Source organism: Sarcophilus harrisii, chromosome 1 (assembly GCF_902635505.1).
Source record: "Sarcophilus harrisii chromosome 1, mSarHar1.11, whole genome shotgun sequence".
Taxonomy (NCBI): Eukaryota; Metazoa; Chordata; class Mammalia; order Dasyuromorphia; family Dasyuridae; genus Sarcophilus; species Sarcophilus harrisii.
This window is the reverse complement of record NC_045426.1, coordinates 669,611,449-669,630,000: the sequence shown is the minus strand read 5'-3', so window position 1 is coordinate 669,630,000 and position 18,552 is coordinate 669,611,449. Positions and strand designations below refer to the sequence as shown.

The 18,552-nt window shown below is 45.1% G+C and overlaps 1 protein-coding gene across 1 annotated transcript; it reads left to right on the top strand.

The window, feature by feature from the left end:
* Nucleotides 1-6,885: 6,885 nt before the first annotated feature.
* On the top strand, nucleotides 6,886-11,435 carry S1PR4 (sphingosine-1-phosphate receptor 4). The gene has a single exon (XM_023496972.2). It carries the CDS (start codon nucleotides 6,886-6,888, stop codon nucleotides 8,008-8,010), a length of 1,125 nt encoding a protein of 374 aa, XP_023352740.1. The 3' UTR covers nucleotides 8,011-11,435.
* The last annotated feature ends 7,117 nt before the right edge of the window (nucleotides 11,436-18,552 follow it).

Here is an 18,552-nt window from a genome sequence, read left to right as displayed (position 1 = left end):
AGTTCCCTATTTTCTAGGTGAAGGATGACTTGGGTTGGGTGTAAGCAGCCTAAAACTCTCAGTTCAATTTAGACAGAGGCCATGGCCAGAGAACCACGGTCCTTCAGGGGCTATGTAATCCAACTCTTTTGTTGCTGTTTATTTTTGTCTTGTTAAAACATTTTTTTCTTGTACATCAGTCATTTCCAGAACTCCTCTCCCCTATTTTCCCCCTTTCTTTCATAAAGGAGGAACTTAAAGAAATGTGATAAAGTTAAGATCACATACCAAGTTAGTGTCAGAACTGGGACCTGGAAGTACAATTTAAGTTTCTGTTCTTTCAGTTTCTGCTGCCTTTCAGTGGGCCCAGTTCTCCAAGGATTATCCCTGCAATAAGGCTAGGATATAGGCAGCCAAAACATGACTAGAACCCTAGCCTTTTTAAAGATCTACCCAAATACCTCATTTTATGAAGGAGGACACCAAAGTCTCAGGAAGGATGGCACAGTGGAGAGAGCACCAGTCCTGGAGTCTGGAGGAAGGAAGAAAAGGAGGGAAGAAGTAAGGAAGAGAGGGAAGAAGGGAGGAAGAAAAGAAAGTAAGAAAGGAGGGAGGGAAGGAAGAAAAAAAAAGAAAGGAAGAAAAGAGGAAATGAAAGAAAAAAAGAAAGGAAAGAAGGAAAGAGGGGAGAAAGAAAGAAAAAGAAAAGAGGGAGAAATGAAAGCAAAAAGAAAGGGAGGAAAAAAGGAAGAAAAAAGGAAAAAAGGGAGAGAGGAAGAAAAAACAAAGGGATGGAGGAAGGAATAAAAAAGGAAACAAAGGAAGAAAAGGAGGGAAGAAAGAAAAAAGAAAAGGAGGAAAGAAGGAAAGAAAAAAGAAGGGAGTGAGAAAAAAAAGAAAGGAAGGAAGGCAGAAAGGAAGGGAGGGGAAAAGGAAGGAAAGAAAAGGAATGAAGAGAGAAAGAAAAAGAAAAGAAGGGAGGGAGGAAGGAAGAAAGGAAGGGAGGGAGGAAGAGAGGCAGGCAGGCAGGAAGAGGAAAGAAAGAAAGGAAGGAAGAAGGGAGGGAAAAAAGAAAAGTAAAGGGAGGTAAGGAAAGAGAGGAAGGGAGGGAGGAAGGAGGAAAGAAAAAAGAAGGAAAGAAGGAAGAAAGAAAGAAAGAAAAAGGAAAGGAAGAAAAAATAGGGATTTACCCAAGCTTCCACAATGAGCCAGTGGTACAATCAGAACTAGAACAAAGCTAAATTAGGAACATGTATAAAAGAGACCTCAGAAGTCATTTAGTTCAGTTTTCAGGTGAGGAATCAGCCCCGAGAGGTCAGAAATTTGCCCAACATTATGCCCCTAGAAAGCCAAACTGAGATTTGACCCGTGATCCAGTGAGTCTTTTTTTTTACCTTTTACCACATCGCCTCTCCATGTAAGGACTAGGGTGTGTAGCAGGGGTGGCCATCAAGGAAACGGAAAGCAGCCACAGTCCCTTGGTGAAGGGAATCCAGTGAAAAGGTTCTTCTACAGCCTGCTGAGCCACTCATAGGGCTTGTCTCCATGGCAACTGTATTCTACTACTTTCTTTGTGGTCCTGATCCAGGGAATCTATGTATAGATGAACTGAGAACTGTGGGAATGGTAACGAGGTTGCTGCTTTTCTTCTGTATAGGGTTTTGGGTCAGGGGCTTTGGATAGTTGATGAAGAATGGGATCAAGGAATCAGACTTGCGGGGGCGGGGGGGAGTTTTGTTGGGCCTGAGAATGTGATCTCCCAGATCTGTGACTGGGACACAGAAGTTGTTTTTGAAGATGATGCTGGTCACCTTCCCTCAGTCCCTGTTTTCCTCTGGCAGGGTGGTCAGCTTTAAAGCCTTTTCAGCACTGGGGGAGGGGTGATGCTGCCTCTGAGGACCTCAGCTCCTATTCCTCAGCTTCCCCAGGAGATCTACCAGGGATCCTTCTGTTCCCACTCAGAAAGAGCCCCTCCCCCAGTCACTCTACAGGGCAGCTTGATACCTGGGAATGGGAATTCTAATCTCCCTCACCCACATCCCCAGTTCCTCTTGCTCCTCTCCTAGCTCCCCTCTCCTGGCCTCCAGAATCATCAGCCCCCTCACAAAAACCCCTGTCCGAGATCTCAAAAATGGGGACATGACTGAGCCACAATAGCAGGGGACAGCAAAGGTGTGACTATGGGTAGGGAAAGAATGGGCAGGTGGAATATCTCACGGCTATAGGGGGCAGCTCAGGGAAAGGAAGGCCCTGAAAGAGAGTGGAAAAAGGGATTAAGAGAGCCCTCAGTAGACCCAGATTCAGGAGGGCACGCCCCAAACACACTCTCTGAAGCCTGTATCCTGCTGTCACTCAACTCCCTTCCCTTCAATCATTTTCTCCTCCTTAATTCAAAGGAAGCTTCCTAGAGGATTGGGGGAGTGGAATGGGATAAAGACAGGGGGACCCTAAAACTGAAGGGCTGGGAAAGCCCCTTTGCAGAACAGAACGACAACCAGGAAGCACAGAATAGAGAATGCCAGATTTGCTCCAGGTGTTGGAACATGGGTTGTCAGAGCCAGGAGAGAGTAAATGAATGAAAGAATGAAAAAGTATTTATAAAGGCCCTCTCTGTGTCAGGCACAATGCTGAGTGCTGGGGATACCGAAAAATGTCAAATCAGTCCACATTCTCATGGTGGGGTTCAACATGTAATTATAACTCAGATCTGCATGTATATGGATGTATACATGTACAAGTCACATATATGGCCTATATGTGTGTGTGTATATGTAAACATACATAGATGTGCACACATACAGACACATATTTGAGGGGTGCAGGTGTGTATACACACACAAAAACACACTATAGATATATAGATGTGTATATCTAAATACATATACTCTCTATGGACCTAGAGTTATATATCCGTATTGAGAGAGAGAGAGTATATATGTATGGATATAGAGCTACCTCTCTCTCTCTCTCTCTCTCTCTCTCTCTCTTTTTGGCAATTAGGCAGTTGGGGTTAAGTGACTTGCCCAGGATCACACAGCCAGGAAGTGTTAAGTGTGAAATCAGATTTGAACTCAGTTCCTCCCAACTTCAGGGCTGGTGCTCTATCCACTGTGTCACCCACCTGCCCGTCTTTCTCTAGATATATACTTTCTCTACAGATACAGACATACACATAGCATGTGTAAATGTATAGATATATCCATAAAGGTCTAGAGCTCCCTGGATTTACAGTTAATATATACTCTATAGATCTGCATGTATGTATAGAGAAATTTATATAGAGATAAAGCTATATCTAGATATATATTCTCTTTGGATATTAAACATATAGTGAATGTATCTATAGATATATCTATATAGATATAGAGCTATCTCTCTCTCTAGATATATAATTATATTCCACAGAGATATCTACATAGAGATAAAGCTATCTTTAGAAATAAGTACAGTGTGTATGTATATAGATATAGATGTATAGATCATGTCTTTCTCTAGACAGATAGCTAGAAATATATTCTCCCTACGGACATAGACTTATAACATGTGTATGTATAGATATATCTATAAATATAGAGCTATCCCTCTCTAGCTATATAACTAGATACACACTCTCTCTATAGATATAGGCATATAATTTATATGTATGTATAGATATCTCCATGTAGGTATAGAGCACTTTCTCTCTCTCTAGCTATATAGTAAGATATATAATCCATAGATAAAGACCTGTACGAATGTATAGCTATATCTATATAGAGATAAAGCTATCTCTAGATATATGCTCTTGCTGTGGATATAAACATATAGTGTGTATATGAACAGATATATCTATAGAGATATAGAACATTTCTCTTTTTCTAGACATATAGTTAGATATAAACTCTCTCTATAGATATAGACATATAGCGTGTGTGTATGTATAGATATAGCCATTTTTAATATAGAGCTCTCTCTAGCTAGATAATTAGATATATACTCTGTAGATTAGACATATATAGGTATATCTATGTAGACACAGAGCTTGCCCTCTCTCTAGCTACGCAGATATTTAGACAGTGCCTCCATGCATCTTATTCTATTTCCATGTACAATAACTGCATTGCGTTGTGTGTAAGAGAATGATAAGAAAGAGAGAAAACCAGGGAGTGGGGGATTCACCCTGCAGACACCGGATCTGTGGAGCCCCTCCCTGCCTGGTTGTTGTGAGACCAAATGAGATGCTATCTTTAAATCACCCAGCTCAGCCCAGGCTCACTTGTGTCACAGGTAGTGCTTCATATATGTTTGTTTCCTTCCCCATCTAATGAGCTAACGATTGAACACAACAAAAACTAGAGCAAAACAAAGTACAACCTTCTCTGACTTGTGATTTTGTATGAAGAACTCCCTAGATGGAAATTTCTTCTACCCACACAGGTCAACAGCTGCCCTCCAAGTTATAATTTTATATGTTGCCTAGAACGTAGAGAAGTGGAGTGAGTAGACCAAGAGCTTGTAGCCGACATGTCTCAAAAGCAGAACTTGAATCTAGGTCTCAGGAGACTTTTTGGTTGGTTCTTTCAGGCCTTCTAGAATGAAGCTCTCTTTAGGATTTTCTAGGTAAACTATGGGTAGCATATTTGAGTATGGGAAGAGTTCCTTCTCTTCCCTCTCCCCACCTCAGACTGGGGGCTTGCTGAGGGCAAGATTTGGTCTCCCCCTTTAGATTAAAGCCTCCAAACTCAGGGCTTATCAGACTGCTTCAGATCTACTGGCCCTCCTCTCCTTTCATGGTCAATTTGTGGTTCTTCCCACAGGGGGCACTGGCCATCCATTGTGGTTTAACAGTTGCCTAAGAGCTCTCTTCTGCTATCTTGGTGAACTGTTGGTACATTACTTACTGTCCTGCCTCCTCCTCACCAGAATCACGTAGTTATAGAATGTCAGGGCTGGGAGGGCCCTTAGAGAATGTCAGAGCTGGGGGGGCCCTTAGAACCCAGGAGGTCAGAGCTGGGAGGGCCCTTAGAACCCAGGAGGACAGGGTTGAAAGGGCCCTTAGAACCCAGGATGGCAGAGCTGGGGGGGGCCTTAGAACCCAGGATGTCAGAGCTGGGGGGGGCCCTTAGAACCCAGGAGGTCAGAGCTGGGAGGGCCCTTAGAACCCAGGAGGTCAGGGCTGGGAGGGCCCTTAGAACCCAGGAGGTCAGGGCTGAAAGGGCCCTTAGAACCCAGGAGGTCAGAGCTGGGGGGGCCCTTAGAACCCAGGATGTCAGAGCTGGGAGGGCCCTTAGAACCCAGGAGGTCAGGGCTGAAAGGGCCCTTAGAACCCAGGAGGTCAGGGCTGAAAGGGCCCTTAGAACCCGGGATGTCAGAGCTGGGAGGGCCTTAGAACCCAGGAGGTCAGGGCTGAAAGGGCCCTTAGAACCCAGGAGGTCAAGGCTGGGAGGGCCCTTAGAACCCAGGATGGCAGAGCTGGGAAGCCCTTAGAACCCAGGAGGTCAGAGCTGGGAGGGCCCTTAGAATCCAGGAGGTCAGGGTTGAAAGGGCCCTTAGAACCCAGGATGGCAGAGCTGGGGGGGGCCTTAGAACCCAGGATGTCAGAGCTGGGGGGGGCCCTTAGAACCCAGGAGGTCAGGGCTGGGAGGGCCCTTAGAACCCAGGAGGTCAGGGCTGGGAGGGCCCTTAGAACCCAGGATGGCAGAGCTGGGATGGTGTTTAGAACATAAAATGTCAGAGCTGGAAAAGTCCTTAAAACATAGATTTCAGAGCTTGGGAAAGGGGGAGAGTTGTGGAGGCCTTCAGCACACAGAATATCAGAGCCAGGAAGAACACAGGCCCTAGCACAGAGAATGTCATATATAGCTCAGGTGGGAGGACCCTTGGAACATAAGACAGTGTCTAAATTGACAGTGTCCTTAGACCACAGGATTGGAAGGGTCCTTAGAACAGAGGAGACAGAATGTCAAAAGGGGAGAACTGTCACCATGCAACATCCCCCTCAGTTCCTAGTCCGGTCCTGTCCTGCCCCCAGAGTCTCCCTGTGTTTGGTCTCTGCCTTGTGTCCAGGGGGATGCATCTCTGCTTTGCTTTTCAGTGTATGTGTATGTCCATTATTTCTGTCTATAATTTCTGTTTCTGTGTTGTTTCTTTCTGTGAATGTCTCAACAATGTCTCTGTTGTGTCTGCTTTGCCTTTCAGTGTACGCGTATGTCCATCCTTGCTGTCTGTAATTTCTATTTCTGTGTTCTGTTGATGTCATATAATATACAATGTCTATAATGCTAAATAATGTAGACTGTCTTCTGTCAGTGTTTTCTGGTGTCTATCAGTGGGGTGTGTGCACGTGTGCGCCCACAGGTCTGCATATAACTAGTAACTTCCAGGAACCTGGGCTCCTTGACCAGCTGCCAGCCCCTTCCTGGGCCAGACTGAGTTAAGGAGGGCGCCTGCGGCTGACTCGCTGCCAAGGGTTCCCTTGGCGCTCTAGGATGCCCGGGGCGCTCCTTCCCTCACTTTTTCCTCTGAGAGGCACGGAGGGGCCTGGAGAGCCACCTTCCCTTGCTCCCTGAGGGCCTGAGCCGTCCTTGGGCTCCTTCCCCGGCCCCGTCCTACTTGGGCCGGTCTGGGAGCCTTCCTGGGGGCCGTGCCGGCTCCCGTGTGGTGGCTCCTCCACCGCAGCTGGGGTGGAGGCCCCGCTGGGGCCCTGGCCCCTCCCTGCCCCTCCTGCCTCACCCTTGGGGGCACCGCTCCGCCGCATAACAGGAAATTTCAAACAACAGGAAACCCTGGCCTAGTCTTCGCTGCTCAAGGCGGGCAGGACACTCCACCCCGCTGCCGCCGGCCGCCGAGGTCTCCCTCTGCCTGCGGGGCCCCGGGGAATAGCCTCGCGGATTTCTCGTGGCCCCTGCTCTGCTCCCAGGCTGGGGGATGAACCTCTCCTCGTGCCGCCAGCTGGTGGACGGCGGGCACCCGGACCTCATCCTGCGGCACTACAACTACACGGGGCGGCTGGAGCTTCGGGGACCCCCGGGGGAGGGCTTGGGCTGGCTGCGGGCGCTCTTCGTGGCCGTCAGCTGCCTGATCATCGTGGAGAACCTGCTGGTGCTGGTGGCCATAGTCACTCACATGCGCTCCCGCCGCTGGGTCTATTATTGCATCGTCAACATCACCCTGAGCGACCTGCTCACGGGCGTGGCCTACCTGGCCAACATCGTGCTGTCGGGCCCACGCACCTTCCGCCTGACGCCCACCCACTGGTTCCTCCGGGAGGGGCTGCTCTTCATGGCCCTGGCGGCCTCCACCTTCAGCCTGCTCTTCACGGCCGTGGAGCGCTTCGCCACCATGATGCGGCCCGTGGTGGCCCGCAGCAGCAAGACGGCACGCGTGTACGGCTTCATCGGGCTCTGCTGGCTGCTGGCCGTGCTGCTGGGGCTGCTGCCCCTGCTCGGCTGGAACTGCGCCTGCGAGTTCGCCGCCTGCTCCAGCCTGCTGCCGCTTTACTCCAAGTGGTACATCCTCTTCTGCGTGGTCATCTTCAGCCTGATCCTGGCCTCCATCATGCTGCTCTACGGGGCCATCTTCCGCCTGGTGCGCGCCAACGGCCAGAAGGCCCCTCGGGGCCACGCGCAGGACAAGGCCCGGCGCCTCCTCCAGACCGTGCTCATGATCCTGGTGGCCTTCCTGGTCTGCTGGGGCCCGCTCTTCGGGCTGCTGCTGGCCGACGTCTTTGGCTCCTCCGACTGGGCCCAGGAGTACCTGCGCGGGATGGACTGGATCTTGACGTTGGCGGTGCTCAACTCGGCCATCAACCCGCTCATCTACTCCTTCCGCAGTCGGGAGGTGTGCAGGGCAGTGCTGGGCTTCTTGTGCTGGGGCTGCCTGAGACTGGGGGTCCGCGGGCCCGGGGACTGTCTGGTCCGGGCCATGGAGACCCATTCCGTCTCTTCCACCGAAAGCTCCCTCCGGCCCCGGGACAGCCTTCGGACTTCCCGCTCCCTCAGCTTCCGGATGCGTGAGCCTCTGTCCAGCGTGTCCAGTGTACGAAGCGTCTGAGGCCCCCGCCTCCAGCCTCCTGGCCCAAACCCCTCCTCTCGCCCTCGCCTCCTGGCCGTGGCCCACCCGAGGGAGGGCACGTCGGGGGTGGGGCCTCGTGCCCTTGGCTAACTATGGGCCGAAGTTCCGGGAACCGTCTCCCCTCGCCTACTTTCCTGCAAGGGGTTTTGGGCAATGATCTGGGGTAGGGGTCCTGGGCTTGAGGCCAAAGTCCTGATGTCTCGGGCAAAGAGGATGTTACATCATAGAGCCCAGCACCCCAGTGGGCACTGGCAGGATGTCCAGGGCAAAGATCTTCTACCTCTGGGCCCGAGGGAGTGGCTGTTTTGGCGGGCTGAGACTCTCTACTTGCAGCCACCTCTCTTCCACACCCCAGTGGACCCCTACCCTTTTGTTCTGGTTGGCCGGGAAGGGTAAGGTTCTTTGGAGGACTCCAGCCTCATCCTTCCTTGGGCTGGGATTGCTGAGGCTGCCGGGCCAGGCTGAGTGGGCAGCTTGCAGACCGGTGACTTGTTGGAGTGGGGAAAGTGCAGAGAAGAAAGGGGGTCGGGGTAACATAACCCTATGTACGTGGGCCCTGGAGAACGGGCTAAATGTCATGCGATGGAATTCAAAGCATGAATGGGAATGTGTGACAGGCGAGGGGATTAGTCCTGGGAAAGGCTTTCCTTAGGGACGTGTCTGGGCTGTTGCAAGGGTATGAAACACTAGACATTTGTCTATGTGTGTAGGTCTCAAGAGTCCACAGTGTTCCTCTCCACAAGAGCACATAAAGAGTTCATCTTGCTCATCCCCTTGCCTCCATGGCACTCCCCAGTGTCTCTGAGAGAAGAGTCTGCTCACCCCTTGGTTTTTAGAAATCTAGGGGTTCTATCTTCCTGTTATTTAAAGATCTCCCTCCACAAGAGCACATAGTTCATCTTGCTCATCCCCTTGCCTCCATGGCACTCACAGTGTCTCTGTGGGAAGAATCTGCTCACCCCTCTGTTTTTAGAAATCTCCAGGGATTCTACTCTTCCTGTTATTCAAAGGTCTGAATGGAGACACATGGGTATTAGGATGTGTGTTAAGAATGAATATGAGTTCATTTTAATTAACTTTACAGGATCACAGCTCAGTGGGACCTCAGAGATGTGCTAGTGTAAGTGACCATGACCTGGGGCTTGGGTATCTGTGCATGTTTTTAAAAAAATTTTAGATAACTGCATTTCAACATAACTGGTTTCCTCAGTAACCCTGTGTCTTTTGCTTTATGCATTTCAAAACATGATTTTGAGAAAGGGTGCAAAGGTTTTTCACCAGGTTTCTTCCTAAAGGGGTTAAGTATACAAGGGAAGGTTAAGAATCAGTGATTTAGGCCAATCCCTTTATTTCACAGCTGGGGAAACTGAATCCTACAGAGGGGAAGAGCTTATTTGTAAGAGAGATGGAATATATCTGTAAAAATTAGAATGTGATTGTGTATTCAGGGAGTAGGGTTGAGAAAGGAACTCTGTGTGTGTGTGTGTGTGTGTGTGTGTGTGTGTGTGTGTATGTTTTAAACCAACTGCAGGCTCCTCTTGTCATTTCCCCCTCTCTAGGTCTGGGGTATTTATCTGAAAATCCCAGTTCCCTGGCCTGAGACCATTAAATATGGTCATTTTCTCTCTATCTCCCAAGTCTCTGAGGCCAGAGGGATGGCATTGGCCATCCCTTTTCCCCTACCCATGGCCCCTCCCTTCTTACCCTTAAATGTTATTTTTCACAAATTAAAGAGGAACTGCCAGCCAGTCACTGTGGGGAGGTAGCTGCCATTTTCTGGGATGTTGGGGTGTAGGGCTCCATCCATAACCGTTCTACGTGGACAGTGGGTAATTGAGGAAGTCAGGGCTGGAAAATGGGAAGGACAGAGCCCCAAGTCCTGAGCCTCTCTGAGTCCAGATGCTAGCAGAGGCTCCTTTCTCTCTGCCCTGGAGACCCACGGTAGCCTCTCACCTCTTTTTATTTGTGTTCCCACAGCTTCTGTCCTTCCTTCCATATTCCCCAGGCTGACTTATTTCTTCGTTTTCCTAGAACAACAGACAGAAGCTGAGCTGGCTGTCTGGGACATTTGAGTTCTAGGTCCAGTTCTGACAGTTCCTTGACAGCCTCAATAACTTCCTCCATCAGATGAGAAGATTGTACCCATAAAATCAGCTCTCAACTTTGACATTCCATGTTCTCAGGACCCTCCCAGTGCTGACATCCTGTGTTTTAAGGGTTCTTCCAGCCCTGACATTCTATGTTCTAGGAGCCCTCCCAGCTCTGACATTACATGATCTAAGAACCCTCCCAGGGCTCACTTTCTGTGAGCTCTGACATTCTAAGGTCTCTGACATTCTTTATTCTAAGGTCTTTCTAGCTTGATGTCCTGTGGTCCTAGGTCCTAGACATAGTATGCATGAAAAATAATCCAGATGGGGAAACCTGGAATGCTGTCTCTGCAGATTTTCAAACAGACTAGAGGACCATTTGTCAAGGACAGTGTAGAGGGGATAAGGGTCTTTCAGAAGTCCCTTTCAGCTGACATTCTCTGAATCCCTCCTAGAAGAAAAAGAGACTTCTGGGATTAGTCAATAAACATTTTCTAATGACAATGTGGCTGAGGATTCATTCTTGATTTTGATCTCCAGGTCACCTTTTGAGTAGATTCAGATCATTTTCAGAAGCCCCAGAAACATCCTCTTCCCTCCCTCCCCCCACAGTCATTGCCTTGGAAACAGGAAGCATAGGGCTGCTACTGGATGTGGGAGGGTAAGAGATGGTGACCGTTGAGGAGGAAATAGCTAACACCCCAGCCTTGGTACTGAGATGAGTCTTTATGAAAGAGATACCAGATGCAAGAGAATTGTCTGAAATGGTGTTGGTCACAAGTGTGAAGGGAGCCCCCGTCTCTCTCCCTGCAGCTTTTTCAGGAAGATACAGAAAAGCTTTGGGTGTTCTTCAAGATTTGTGTTCTAGAGTTCTCGGTGGGGGTTCCACAGGCAATCTCCACCCCAGATCCAGTTCACTGACCACTTCTGGAGGAATTACCAGAAGACATAGTGTCATGCCAGAGAGATTCTTTCACTAGATGCTGAGTTCCACAAAGACACATACAGTGTCTTAGCCAAGACTTTGGGTTTAAGAGTTGAAAGGACCTTGAGATCCTTTGACAAATGACAAGGTCATAGATTTAGAGATGTAAGGGATGAATCCAATGAAGAAACAGAGTGCTAGAAGGGGTATGTCACTTGTCCATAGGTTTTGAACCCAGGTCTTCTCACCCTAAATTTAGGAGTTTGTCTTCTACCCCACAATACCATCTAAATGTGTTACTTCCTACAGTGTCCAGCAAAGGATGTTGCATAAAGGCAATCTTTTTTTTTATTTTAACTTTTTATTGACAGAACACATGCCTGGGTAATTTTTTACAACATTATCCCTTGCACTCACTTTTGTTCCAATTTTCCCCTTCCTTCCCTCTACCCCCTCCCCCAGATGGCAAGCAGTCCTATACATGTTAAATATGTTACAGTATATTCTAGATACAATATATGTGTGTGGAATTGAACAGTTCTCTTGTTGCACAGGAAGAATTGGATTCAGAAGGTAAAAATAGCCTGGGAAGAAAAACAAAAATGGAAACAGTTTACATTCATTTCCCAGAGTTTCTTCTCTAGGTGTAGCTGCTTCTGTCCATCATTGATCAATTGGAACTGATTTGGTTCATCTCATTGTTGAAGAGAGCCATGTCCATCAAAATTGATCATCATGTAGTATTGTTGTTGAAGTATATAATGGTTTTCTGGTTCTGCTCATTTCACTCAGCATCAGTTCATGTAAGTCTCTCCAAGCCTCTCTGTATTCATCCTGCTGGTCATTTCTTACAGAACAATAATATTCTATAATATTCATATACCACAATTTACCCAACCATTCTACAATTGATGGGCAACCATTCATTTTCCAGTTTCTAGTCACTACAAAAAGGGCTAAGGCAAACTTTTTTAAAAAAATCTTTTGTTTTATTTATTTTTTCAATAACTATTTTCTCTCCTTCCTACTCTGCCCCTATTTAAAAAAAAAGAAAACAAAATTGTTGTAACATATGTAACATAGTCACTATGTAACATTCAAGCAAAACAAATTACTACATTATAGAGGAGGATTTTAATAAATGGCTGTTTAATGGCTTAGATGGGGATGAATGGATGAATTGGGGGATGGGTGAATGGATGGATAGCCAAGGGAATAGATGGATAAATGGATGGATGGGTGAGAAATGGATTTTCTAGTCTGATGAAAGGATGGAAAAGGGAAGCAACATGATATAATGGAACACTTAACTGGGTTTAAATCTGAAGGTCTGCCACTTACTACCCCTGTGACCCTCAATAAGTCCCTTAATTTTGCCACTGGACTCTGATCAATGGAAGTGAGGCTGGTGACTTTGCATAGCTCTGCCATAGATAAACCCAATTCACTTAAACATTAAGTCATGAAGTCAAGTCATGAACTATTGATCCTCTTCAAAAATAAAGGGTAAGATGAACAGCAATAACAATAACCTCTAAGGATCTAAGTATCATCATTTATAAAATTAGATAGCTGGTTGTTCTGAATTTTGATTTGAAATTATTCAAGAAAAGAGATTTAAATCATCCATATTTGTTAATCCAGTGTTCTAATTATTGGGCATATACCCCTAAGGAAGTCAAAAACAGAAACAAAGATCTAACATATTATGCTCAAAAATTTATATCGGTTCTTTTTGTGGTAGTAAAGACTAGAGAGCAAAGTGGAGAGCCACCAATTGGGGATTTGTTCAAAAAATGTCATATGAGTGGATGAAATGTTGTACAACAAGAAATGATAAATCTAATGAATTAAAAGAAATGTGATAATAGCTAAAAAAAAATTAAAGCTAGCATTTTTCTGGTGCTTCAAGGTTTGCAAAACACTTTATGTATTTTATCTTTTTTGATACTGTACTAGAAATTTTATATGAACTGATGCAGAATGTGATCAGAAGAATAAATTAATGGCTATCAAAATGTAAATGAAAAATTGCTTAATGAAGCTAACTTTTGAGGAACTGAAAAAATAAGGAAAGTCTTTCAGAAAAAATAATGAATTATCTCATAGCAGAGAAGTGGAGAACTACTGGGATGGGATATTGTTTACATTGTCTGATTCAGTTTCTGTATTGAGATCTTAATTTAATCGTTTCTTTGTCACAAGAATGGGTTCCGTGGATGAGGGGTGGTTGGAATGACTGATGTACAGATAAAATGTATTAAAACAAAACAACTATAGTACAATGAGAGTCCCTAATTGTTTTAAATCTAAGCTTCTATGAGAACAAGGTCATTGGCCAGTGGTTTTCCATTCTGTGGCCCTGGATGGTCAGCATTGTAAGGACTTTGCAACAAGCAAAACGGCCAGACAATGGAATGGACCTCCTCAAGGGGGAATGAACTCTTGGTCACTGAAGGTTTTTAAGCAGCAAATGGATGATCACTTGTTCAGGATGTTTTAAAGGAGAATCGTGATTTGAGTTGGTGCTGAATTAATTGACTTTTGAGAAACCTTTCAGTTCTGGGAAAATTGTAAAATGTTTACAGTCTTCTTAGCTGAAGGGCTATGGGCTAACTCAGGGGTCCTCATCTTATTTCTCTGAGATCAAATGAGCTAATATTTGTGAAAAATGCTTAGCATAGTGCCTGGTACATAGTAGGTACTCTATAAGTGCTTATTCCCTTCTATGGAGTGAAATCATCTAAGTCCCTCTTTTTACAGATAAGAGACCTATTAAAAGGACAACAGAAGACTCATTGTCCAATGTGACACAACTAGTAAGGGATACTGGAGTAGGGGGTAATCTGCCTTCAGGATAAAATATACAACTCTTTGTTTGACTTAGAAAGCCTCTTGTGAACGTGTATCCTCTTCCTAATGTTCCCGGCTTCTCACACTTTTACATTCTGTAAGCTGTGACAGTGAGACATTCACTTCCTTGCTTTTCCAATGCTTGCCCCACAGCTCTGGTTCTGGGGCATTTTCACTGTCTGGCCCCTACATATGAAGTGTACCCCCTTCCCCCATCTCAAATCTTCCCTGGTTTTAGTCAAGTCTCAGCTAAAGTCCCGCCTTCTATAGGAGGGACTTTCCGGGATCCCAAATTCTGAAGGTTAGTGCCTTCCCTTTATTGAATACTCATCAATGTACCTGTATACATCTTATATGTCCATAAATGTTTGTACATTGTCTCTTTCATTAGATTATGAGTTCTTTGAAGGGAGGGATTGTCCCCTACCTTTCTCTGCATCCTTAGGACTTAGCACAGCGCCTGGCATCTAGTAGGTACGCTTGCTGACAGACTGTGCTCTCCTTCCCTCAACCCAGATCCGCCTCTACCAGGGCCTTTTTCTTTGAATAAATGAATCAATTTATGGTACAATGGATAAAATGAGTAATTTGGAATCAGAGGACCCGGGTTCTAATCAAGCTATATCAATGCAATGAATTGTACTTCAGTTTCTTCCTCTGAATGAGGAGATTCAGTGAGATGATCTCTAAGGTCCCGCTTGCTTCTTAAATCACTGATCCATGAATTCAACAACTTCATACCATGAAGGATGAGTGAGTGGGGTCAGACTTGGGAGTCTTTTAAAGAGGCTGGGAGTCACATGTTTGGAATTTATCAAAAGGATTCCTTCCCACTCAGGTCTGTGTTACCTACCTTAGTGCCTTAGCCCTGTGTTATTAGAGTAAATACTCATTTATTGGCTGGACCTTGGACCAACCAGAGGGTGTTTATTAATCACCTAACATGTGCTAGGCATTGTATGGCCCTCAAAAACTTTATATTCAATAATAATATGATTATTATATAGTAATACATAATAATTATCATAGCTTAATTTATGTAGTACCCTAAGACTTAGAAAGCACTTTGTGTGTGTTATTTCATCATTCAATCCTCTCAATAACCCTATGGGGTGGGGTTATTATTGTTCCCATTTCATAGTTGAGGAAACTGAGGCAGATATTATTATATCTATTTTATAATTGAAGAAACTGGGATGGATAGTATTATATATATATTATAACAAATTATATTTGTTTTTTATTTTATATTTTATATATAGGAAACTGAAATACAACTAGGTAATATCTAAGACAGGTCATCTTGAGTCCCAAGTCCAGTGTGATATTCCCTATACCACCTATATAACTTAATTATGGGAATACAATAGGGTCACAATAAACTCATGCAGAATCTATAAAAAATAAACAAAGAGAGATTGTAGCAGGAGAAGAGGAGAGGGCTCAGGACAGAGTCATGGAGCATATCCCGACATGAAGGGTAAAGTAATGAACCTGCTAAGATGATTGAGAAGGGGCTGGACATGTAGGATCACACTAGAACATGGGCACAGAAGCAGAGGGAGATGAGGGCATCCAGACACGGGGGACATCCAGCTGTGTCAAACTGAACTGAGACATCAAGGAGCAGGGGTGAACTTAGAGAAGTTTCATTCATTTAGGTAGTGGCAATTGTCCAAGAACTGAAAAATGAGTGGGAAGGTGAGAAAGTGAATGTGGGGACTATCCGCAGCTTTTGGTTTCTTTTTCTAGGAATTTGAGAGTGGCAAGGAGAAGAGGTATGAGACACCTTCAGGAGGTACTAGTGTCAAGTGTAGTTCTTTAAAGATGAGTGGAGGAACAAACTTTGATATATTTCTGAGGGTTGGGGAAGAAAATGGTGGATATGGACAGGAAAAGGATAGGGACTGGACTTATGAAGTTTCCTGGTATAAGGAACAAGCAGACGAGGAAGTTCCATCCCATGCGAGTTGATAGCTTCTTTGAAATTTAGTCGGAGTAGCCAAAGTCTCCAAGAGATTAAATAAGCAGCTTAGAATTACCTAGCCAGTATGTGTCACAGGTAGGTTCTGAGGCTGGCTTCCTATTGTTCCATAGTGATGAAAAGAAGAATAATTAGGAAGGGAAAGGGTGATCAAAGGGGCAAATTCTTGGAGGAGATTTGGAGTGTGCTGGCAAATATTTAATGACAAACTCTCCTTCCTCCCAAAATGTACACAGGAAATGCTTTTTAAGTATTAGTTGCATCATTAACATTTCTTTTTTTATTTACAAGACATATGCCTGGGTAATTTTTCCAACATTGACCCTTGCAAAACCTTCTTTTCTAACTTTTCCCCTTCTTCCTCCCCCCTTTCCCTAGATGGCAGGCAGTCCCATACATATTAAATATTTGAAAGTATACCATCATTAACATTTCTTTTATCACTTTCTGACATCTAGTTAATCAGCAGCAACAACAAACAAATCAAGGATTGATTTTTAGCATTTGACCACAGGCCTCTCTCTGGGTGTAGATGGCTCTCTTTATCACAAGATTATTGGAATTGATCTGAATCATCTCATTGTTGAAAAGAGCCACACCATCAGGATTGATCCTCATATAGTGTTATTGTTGAAGTGTATAATGATCTCCTGGTTCTGCTCATTTCACTCAGCATCAGTTCCTGTAAGTCTCTCCAAGCCTCTCTGTATTCATCCTGCTGGTCATTTCTTACAGAACAATAATATTCCATAACATTTATATACCACAATTTATTCAGCCATTCTCCAATTGAGGGGCATCCAATCATCGTCCAGTTTCTTCTGGCTTAAATTTTTCATCAAAATAAGGGATATGTTCCTCTAATGAAAGCTGAGGAAGGTTTGAGGAGAAGAAAAAGGGTTTGGATAAAAACCACCACGGGGAGCAGAAGGGAGGGTAAATCAGGCAAGATAAAAAGGGTTGGTTGTTGGGCAGTGGTAAGGATCCAAGTGAATGGGATAATATCAATTTGTAGTGAACCATTGCATTGACTTCTCTCTTGGTGTTTACCAGCAAGAGAGCAGAAGGAGAGTCTGGATGATTGGAGTAATCCAAGGCTGAAGTCTTGATGAGGAATGATGGCTAAAGAGTATAGATTTTGAAGGGAAGAATGCAAACCCATTGAGGTGACAATGATCTGGAAAATCAGAGAGAGACTGAATAACAGGAGGTTAAGGAATAATAGAATGAGGCACCAGGAGAAACTGAAGGTGGTATGGTACAGTGGACAGAGGATTTGGCTTGCAGTGAAATGGTTTGCTGCCTCAGTTTCCCCATTTGTAAAATGAGGATAGTTGCACATGATATCTAATGTTCCTTCCAGCTTTAAATTCATAGCCCTACAATAGGAAAATTGTGATCACATAATGGGGAATTTGATCTCTGTCAATGGTATACAGGTAAAAATACTTAATAAACAGCTCTGTGGGGGATGGGGTGCAGAATGGCTCCAAACAGTTCAAGATGGCTTTAACACACCCTTGTTCCTGTCTTCTCTTCTCTAAATCAAAAGAAGATATAGAAATGCCTCCTTATCTGAGCACCTTGTGATTACATTCTTCATTAAAAAGCAGATAGAGGAGGCAGCTAAGTGGTGCAGGGAACCAACCCTGAAGTCAGGAGGACCTGAGTTCAAATCTGGCCTCAGACACTACTTCCCAGCTGTGTGATCCTGGGCACCCAATTGCCTCAGCAAAGAAAAAAGAGGAATTTCTGGAATTCTTGTGGAGCTGAATGTGATTAAAAGTATGTGACTTCTGTGTGAAGCCAAAGTGAGAAATTTTAACAATAAAAAGGATTTTCTATTTGATCCTAGAAGTAATAGGGAGCCACTAACGTTTAATGTTCAGTATCAGTGGGACATATGCTCAGATCTGCACTTTAGGAAGATCCACTTAACAGCTGAGAGAAAAGAAACAACAGAGGGGGACCAGCCAGGATATTGAGGGGACATTTGCAGGGTGAAAGTACACTGCAACAATGCCCATTCAGGTGTCCTTCAAACTGTTTTGTGATCTAGTGAGATTTAAGTCTCAAGCCTCCCTAGAGTAGTGGTGCATATCTGCAACTTCCCTCATTTGACAAATGAGGAAACTGAGGCAGCAAAGGACTTGCTTAATTAAAGTCGCAGTGTCCGAGGCAGCATTCAAACCCACATCCCTGGCTGCAAGTCAAATGGTCTGTCCATTATATCACACCACCTTCAGTTCTTCCTGGTGCCTCATTCTATTCTTCCTCAATCTCCAGTTGTTCAGTCCCTCCCTGATTACTGGTGGATCTCTTGAGCTCTGGAGTTCTGAGCTGCAGCGGGAAATAACCGAATTGGTGTTTTACACTGAGTCTGGCATGAATATGGTGACTCCCAGGAGTGGGGAGCCATCAGGTTACCTAAGGAAGGGGGAACCTGCCGAGGTCAGAAATGGAGCAGGGAAAGCTGGGAGATGATCTGTAGTCGTATGGGGCTCTTAGCAGCCTGGGTGAGACCAGGAGACCACGTGTTAAAGAAACCGTCTCAACTTCCCGGGACCTTATGTGGTTATTGAGCTGTGTTTTAGGTCTTTTCTGTCAATGCTTCTGAATGTTTAATGTTTAATATTTCTTTTGTATGGAGGGAATAAATATTTGTCTCA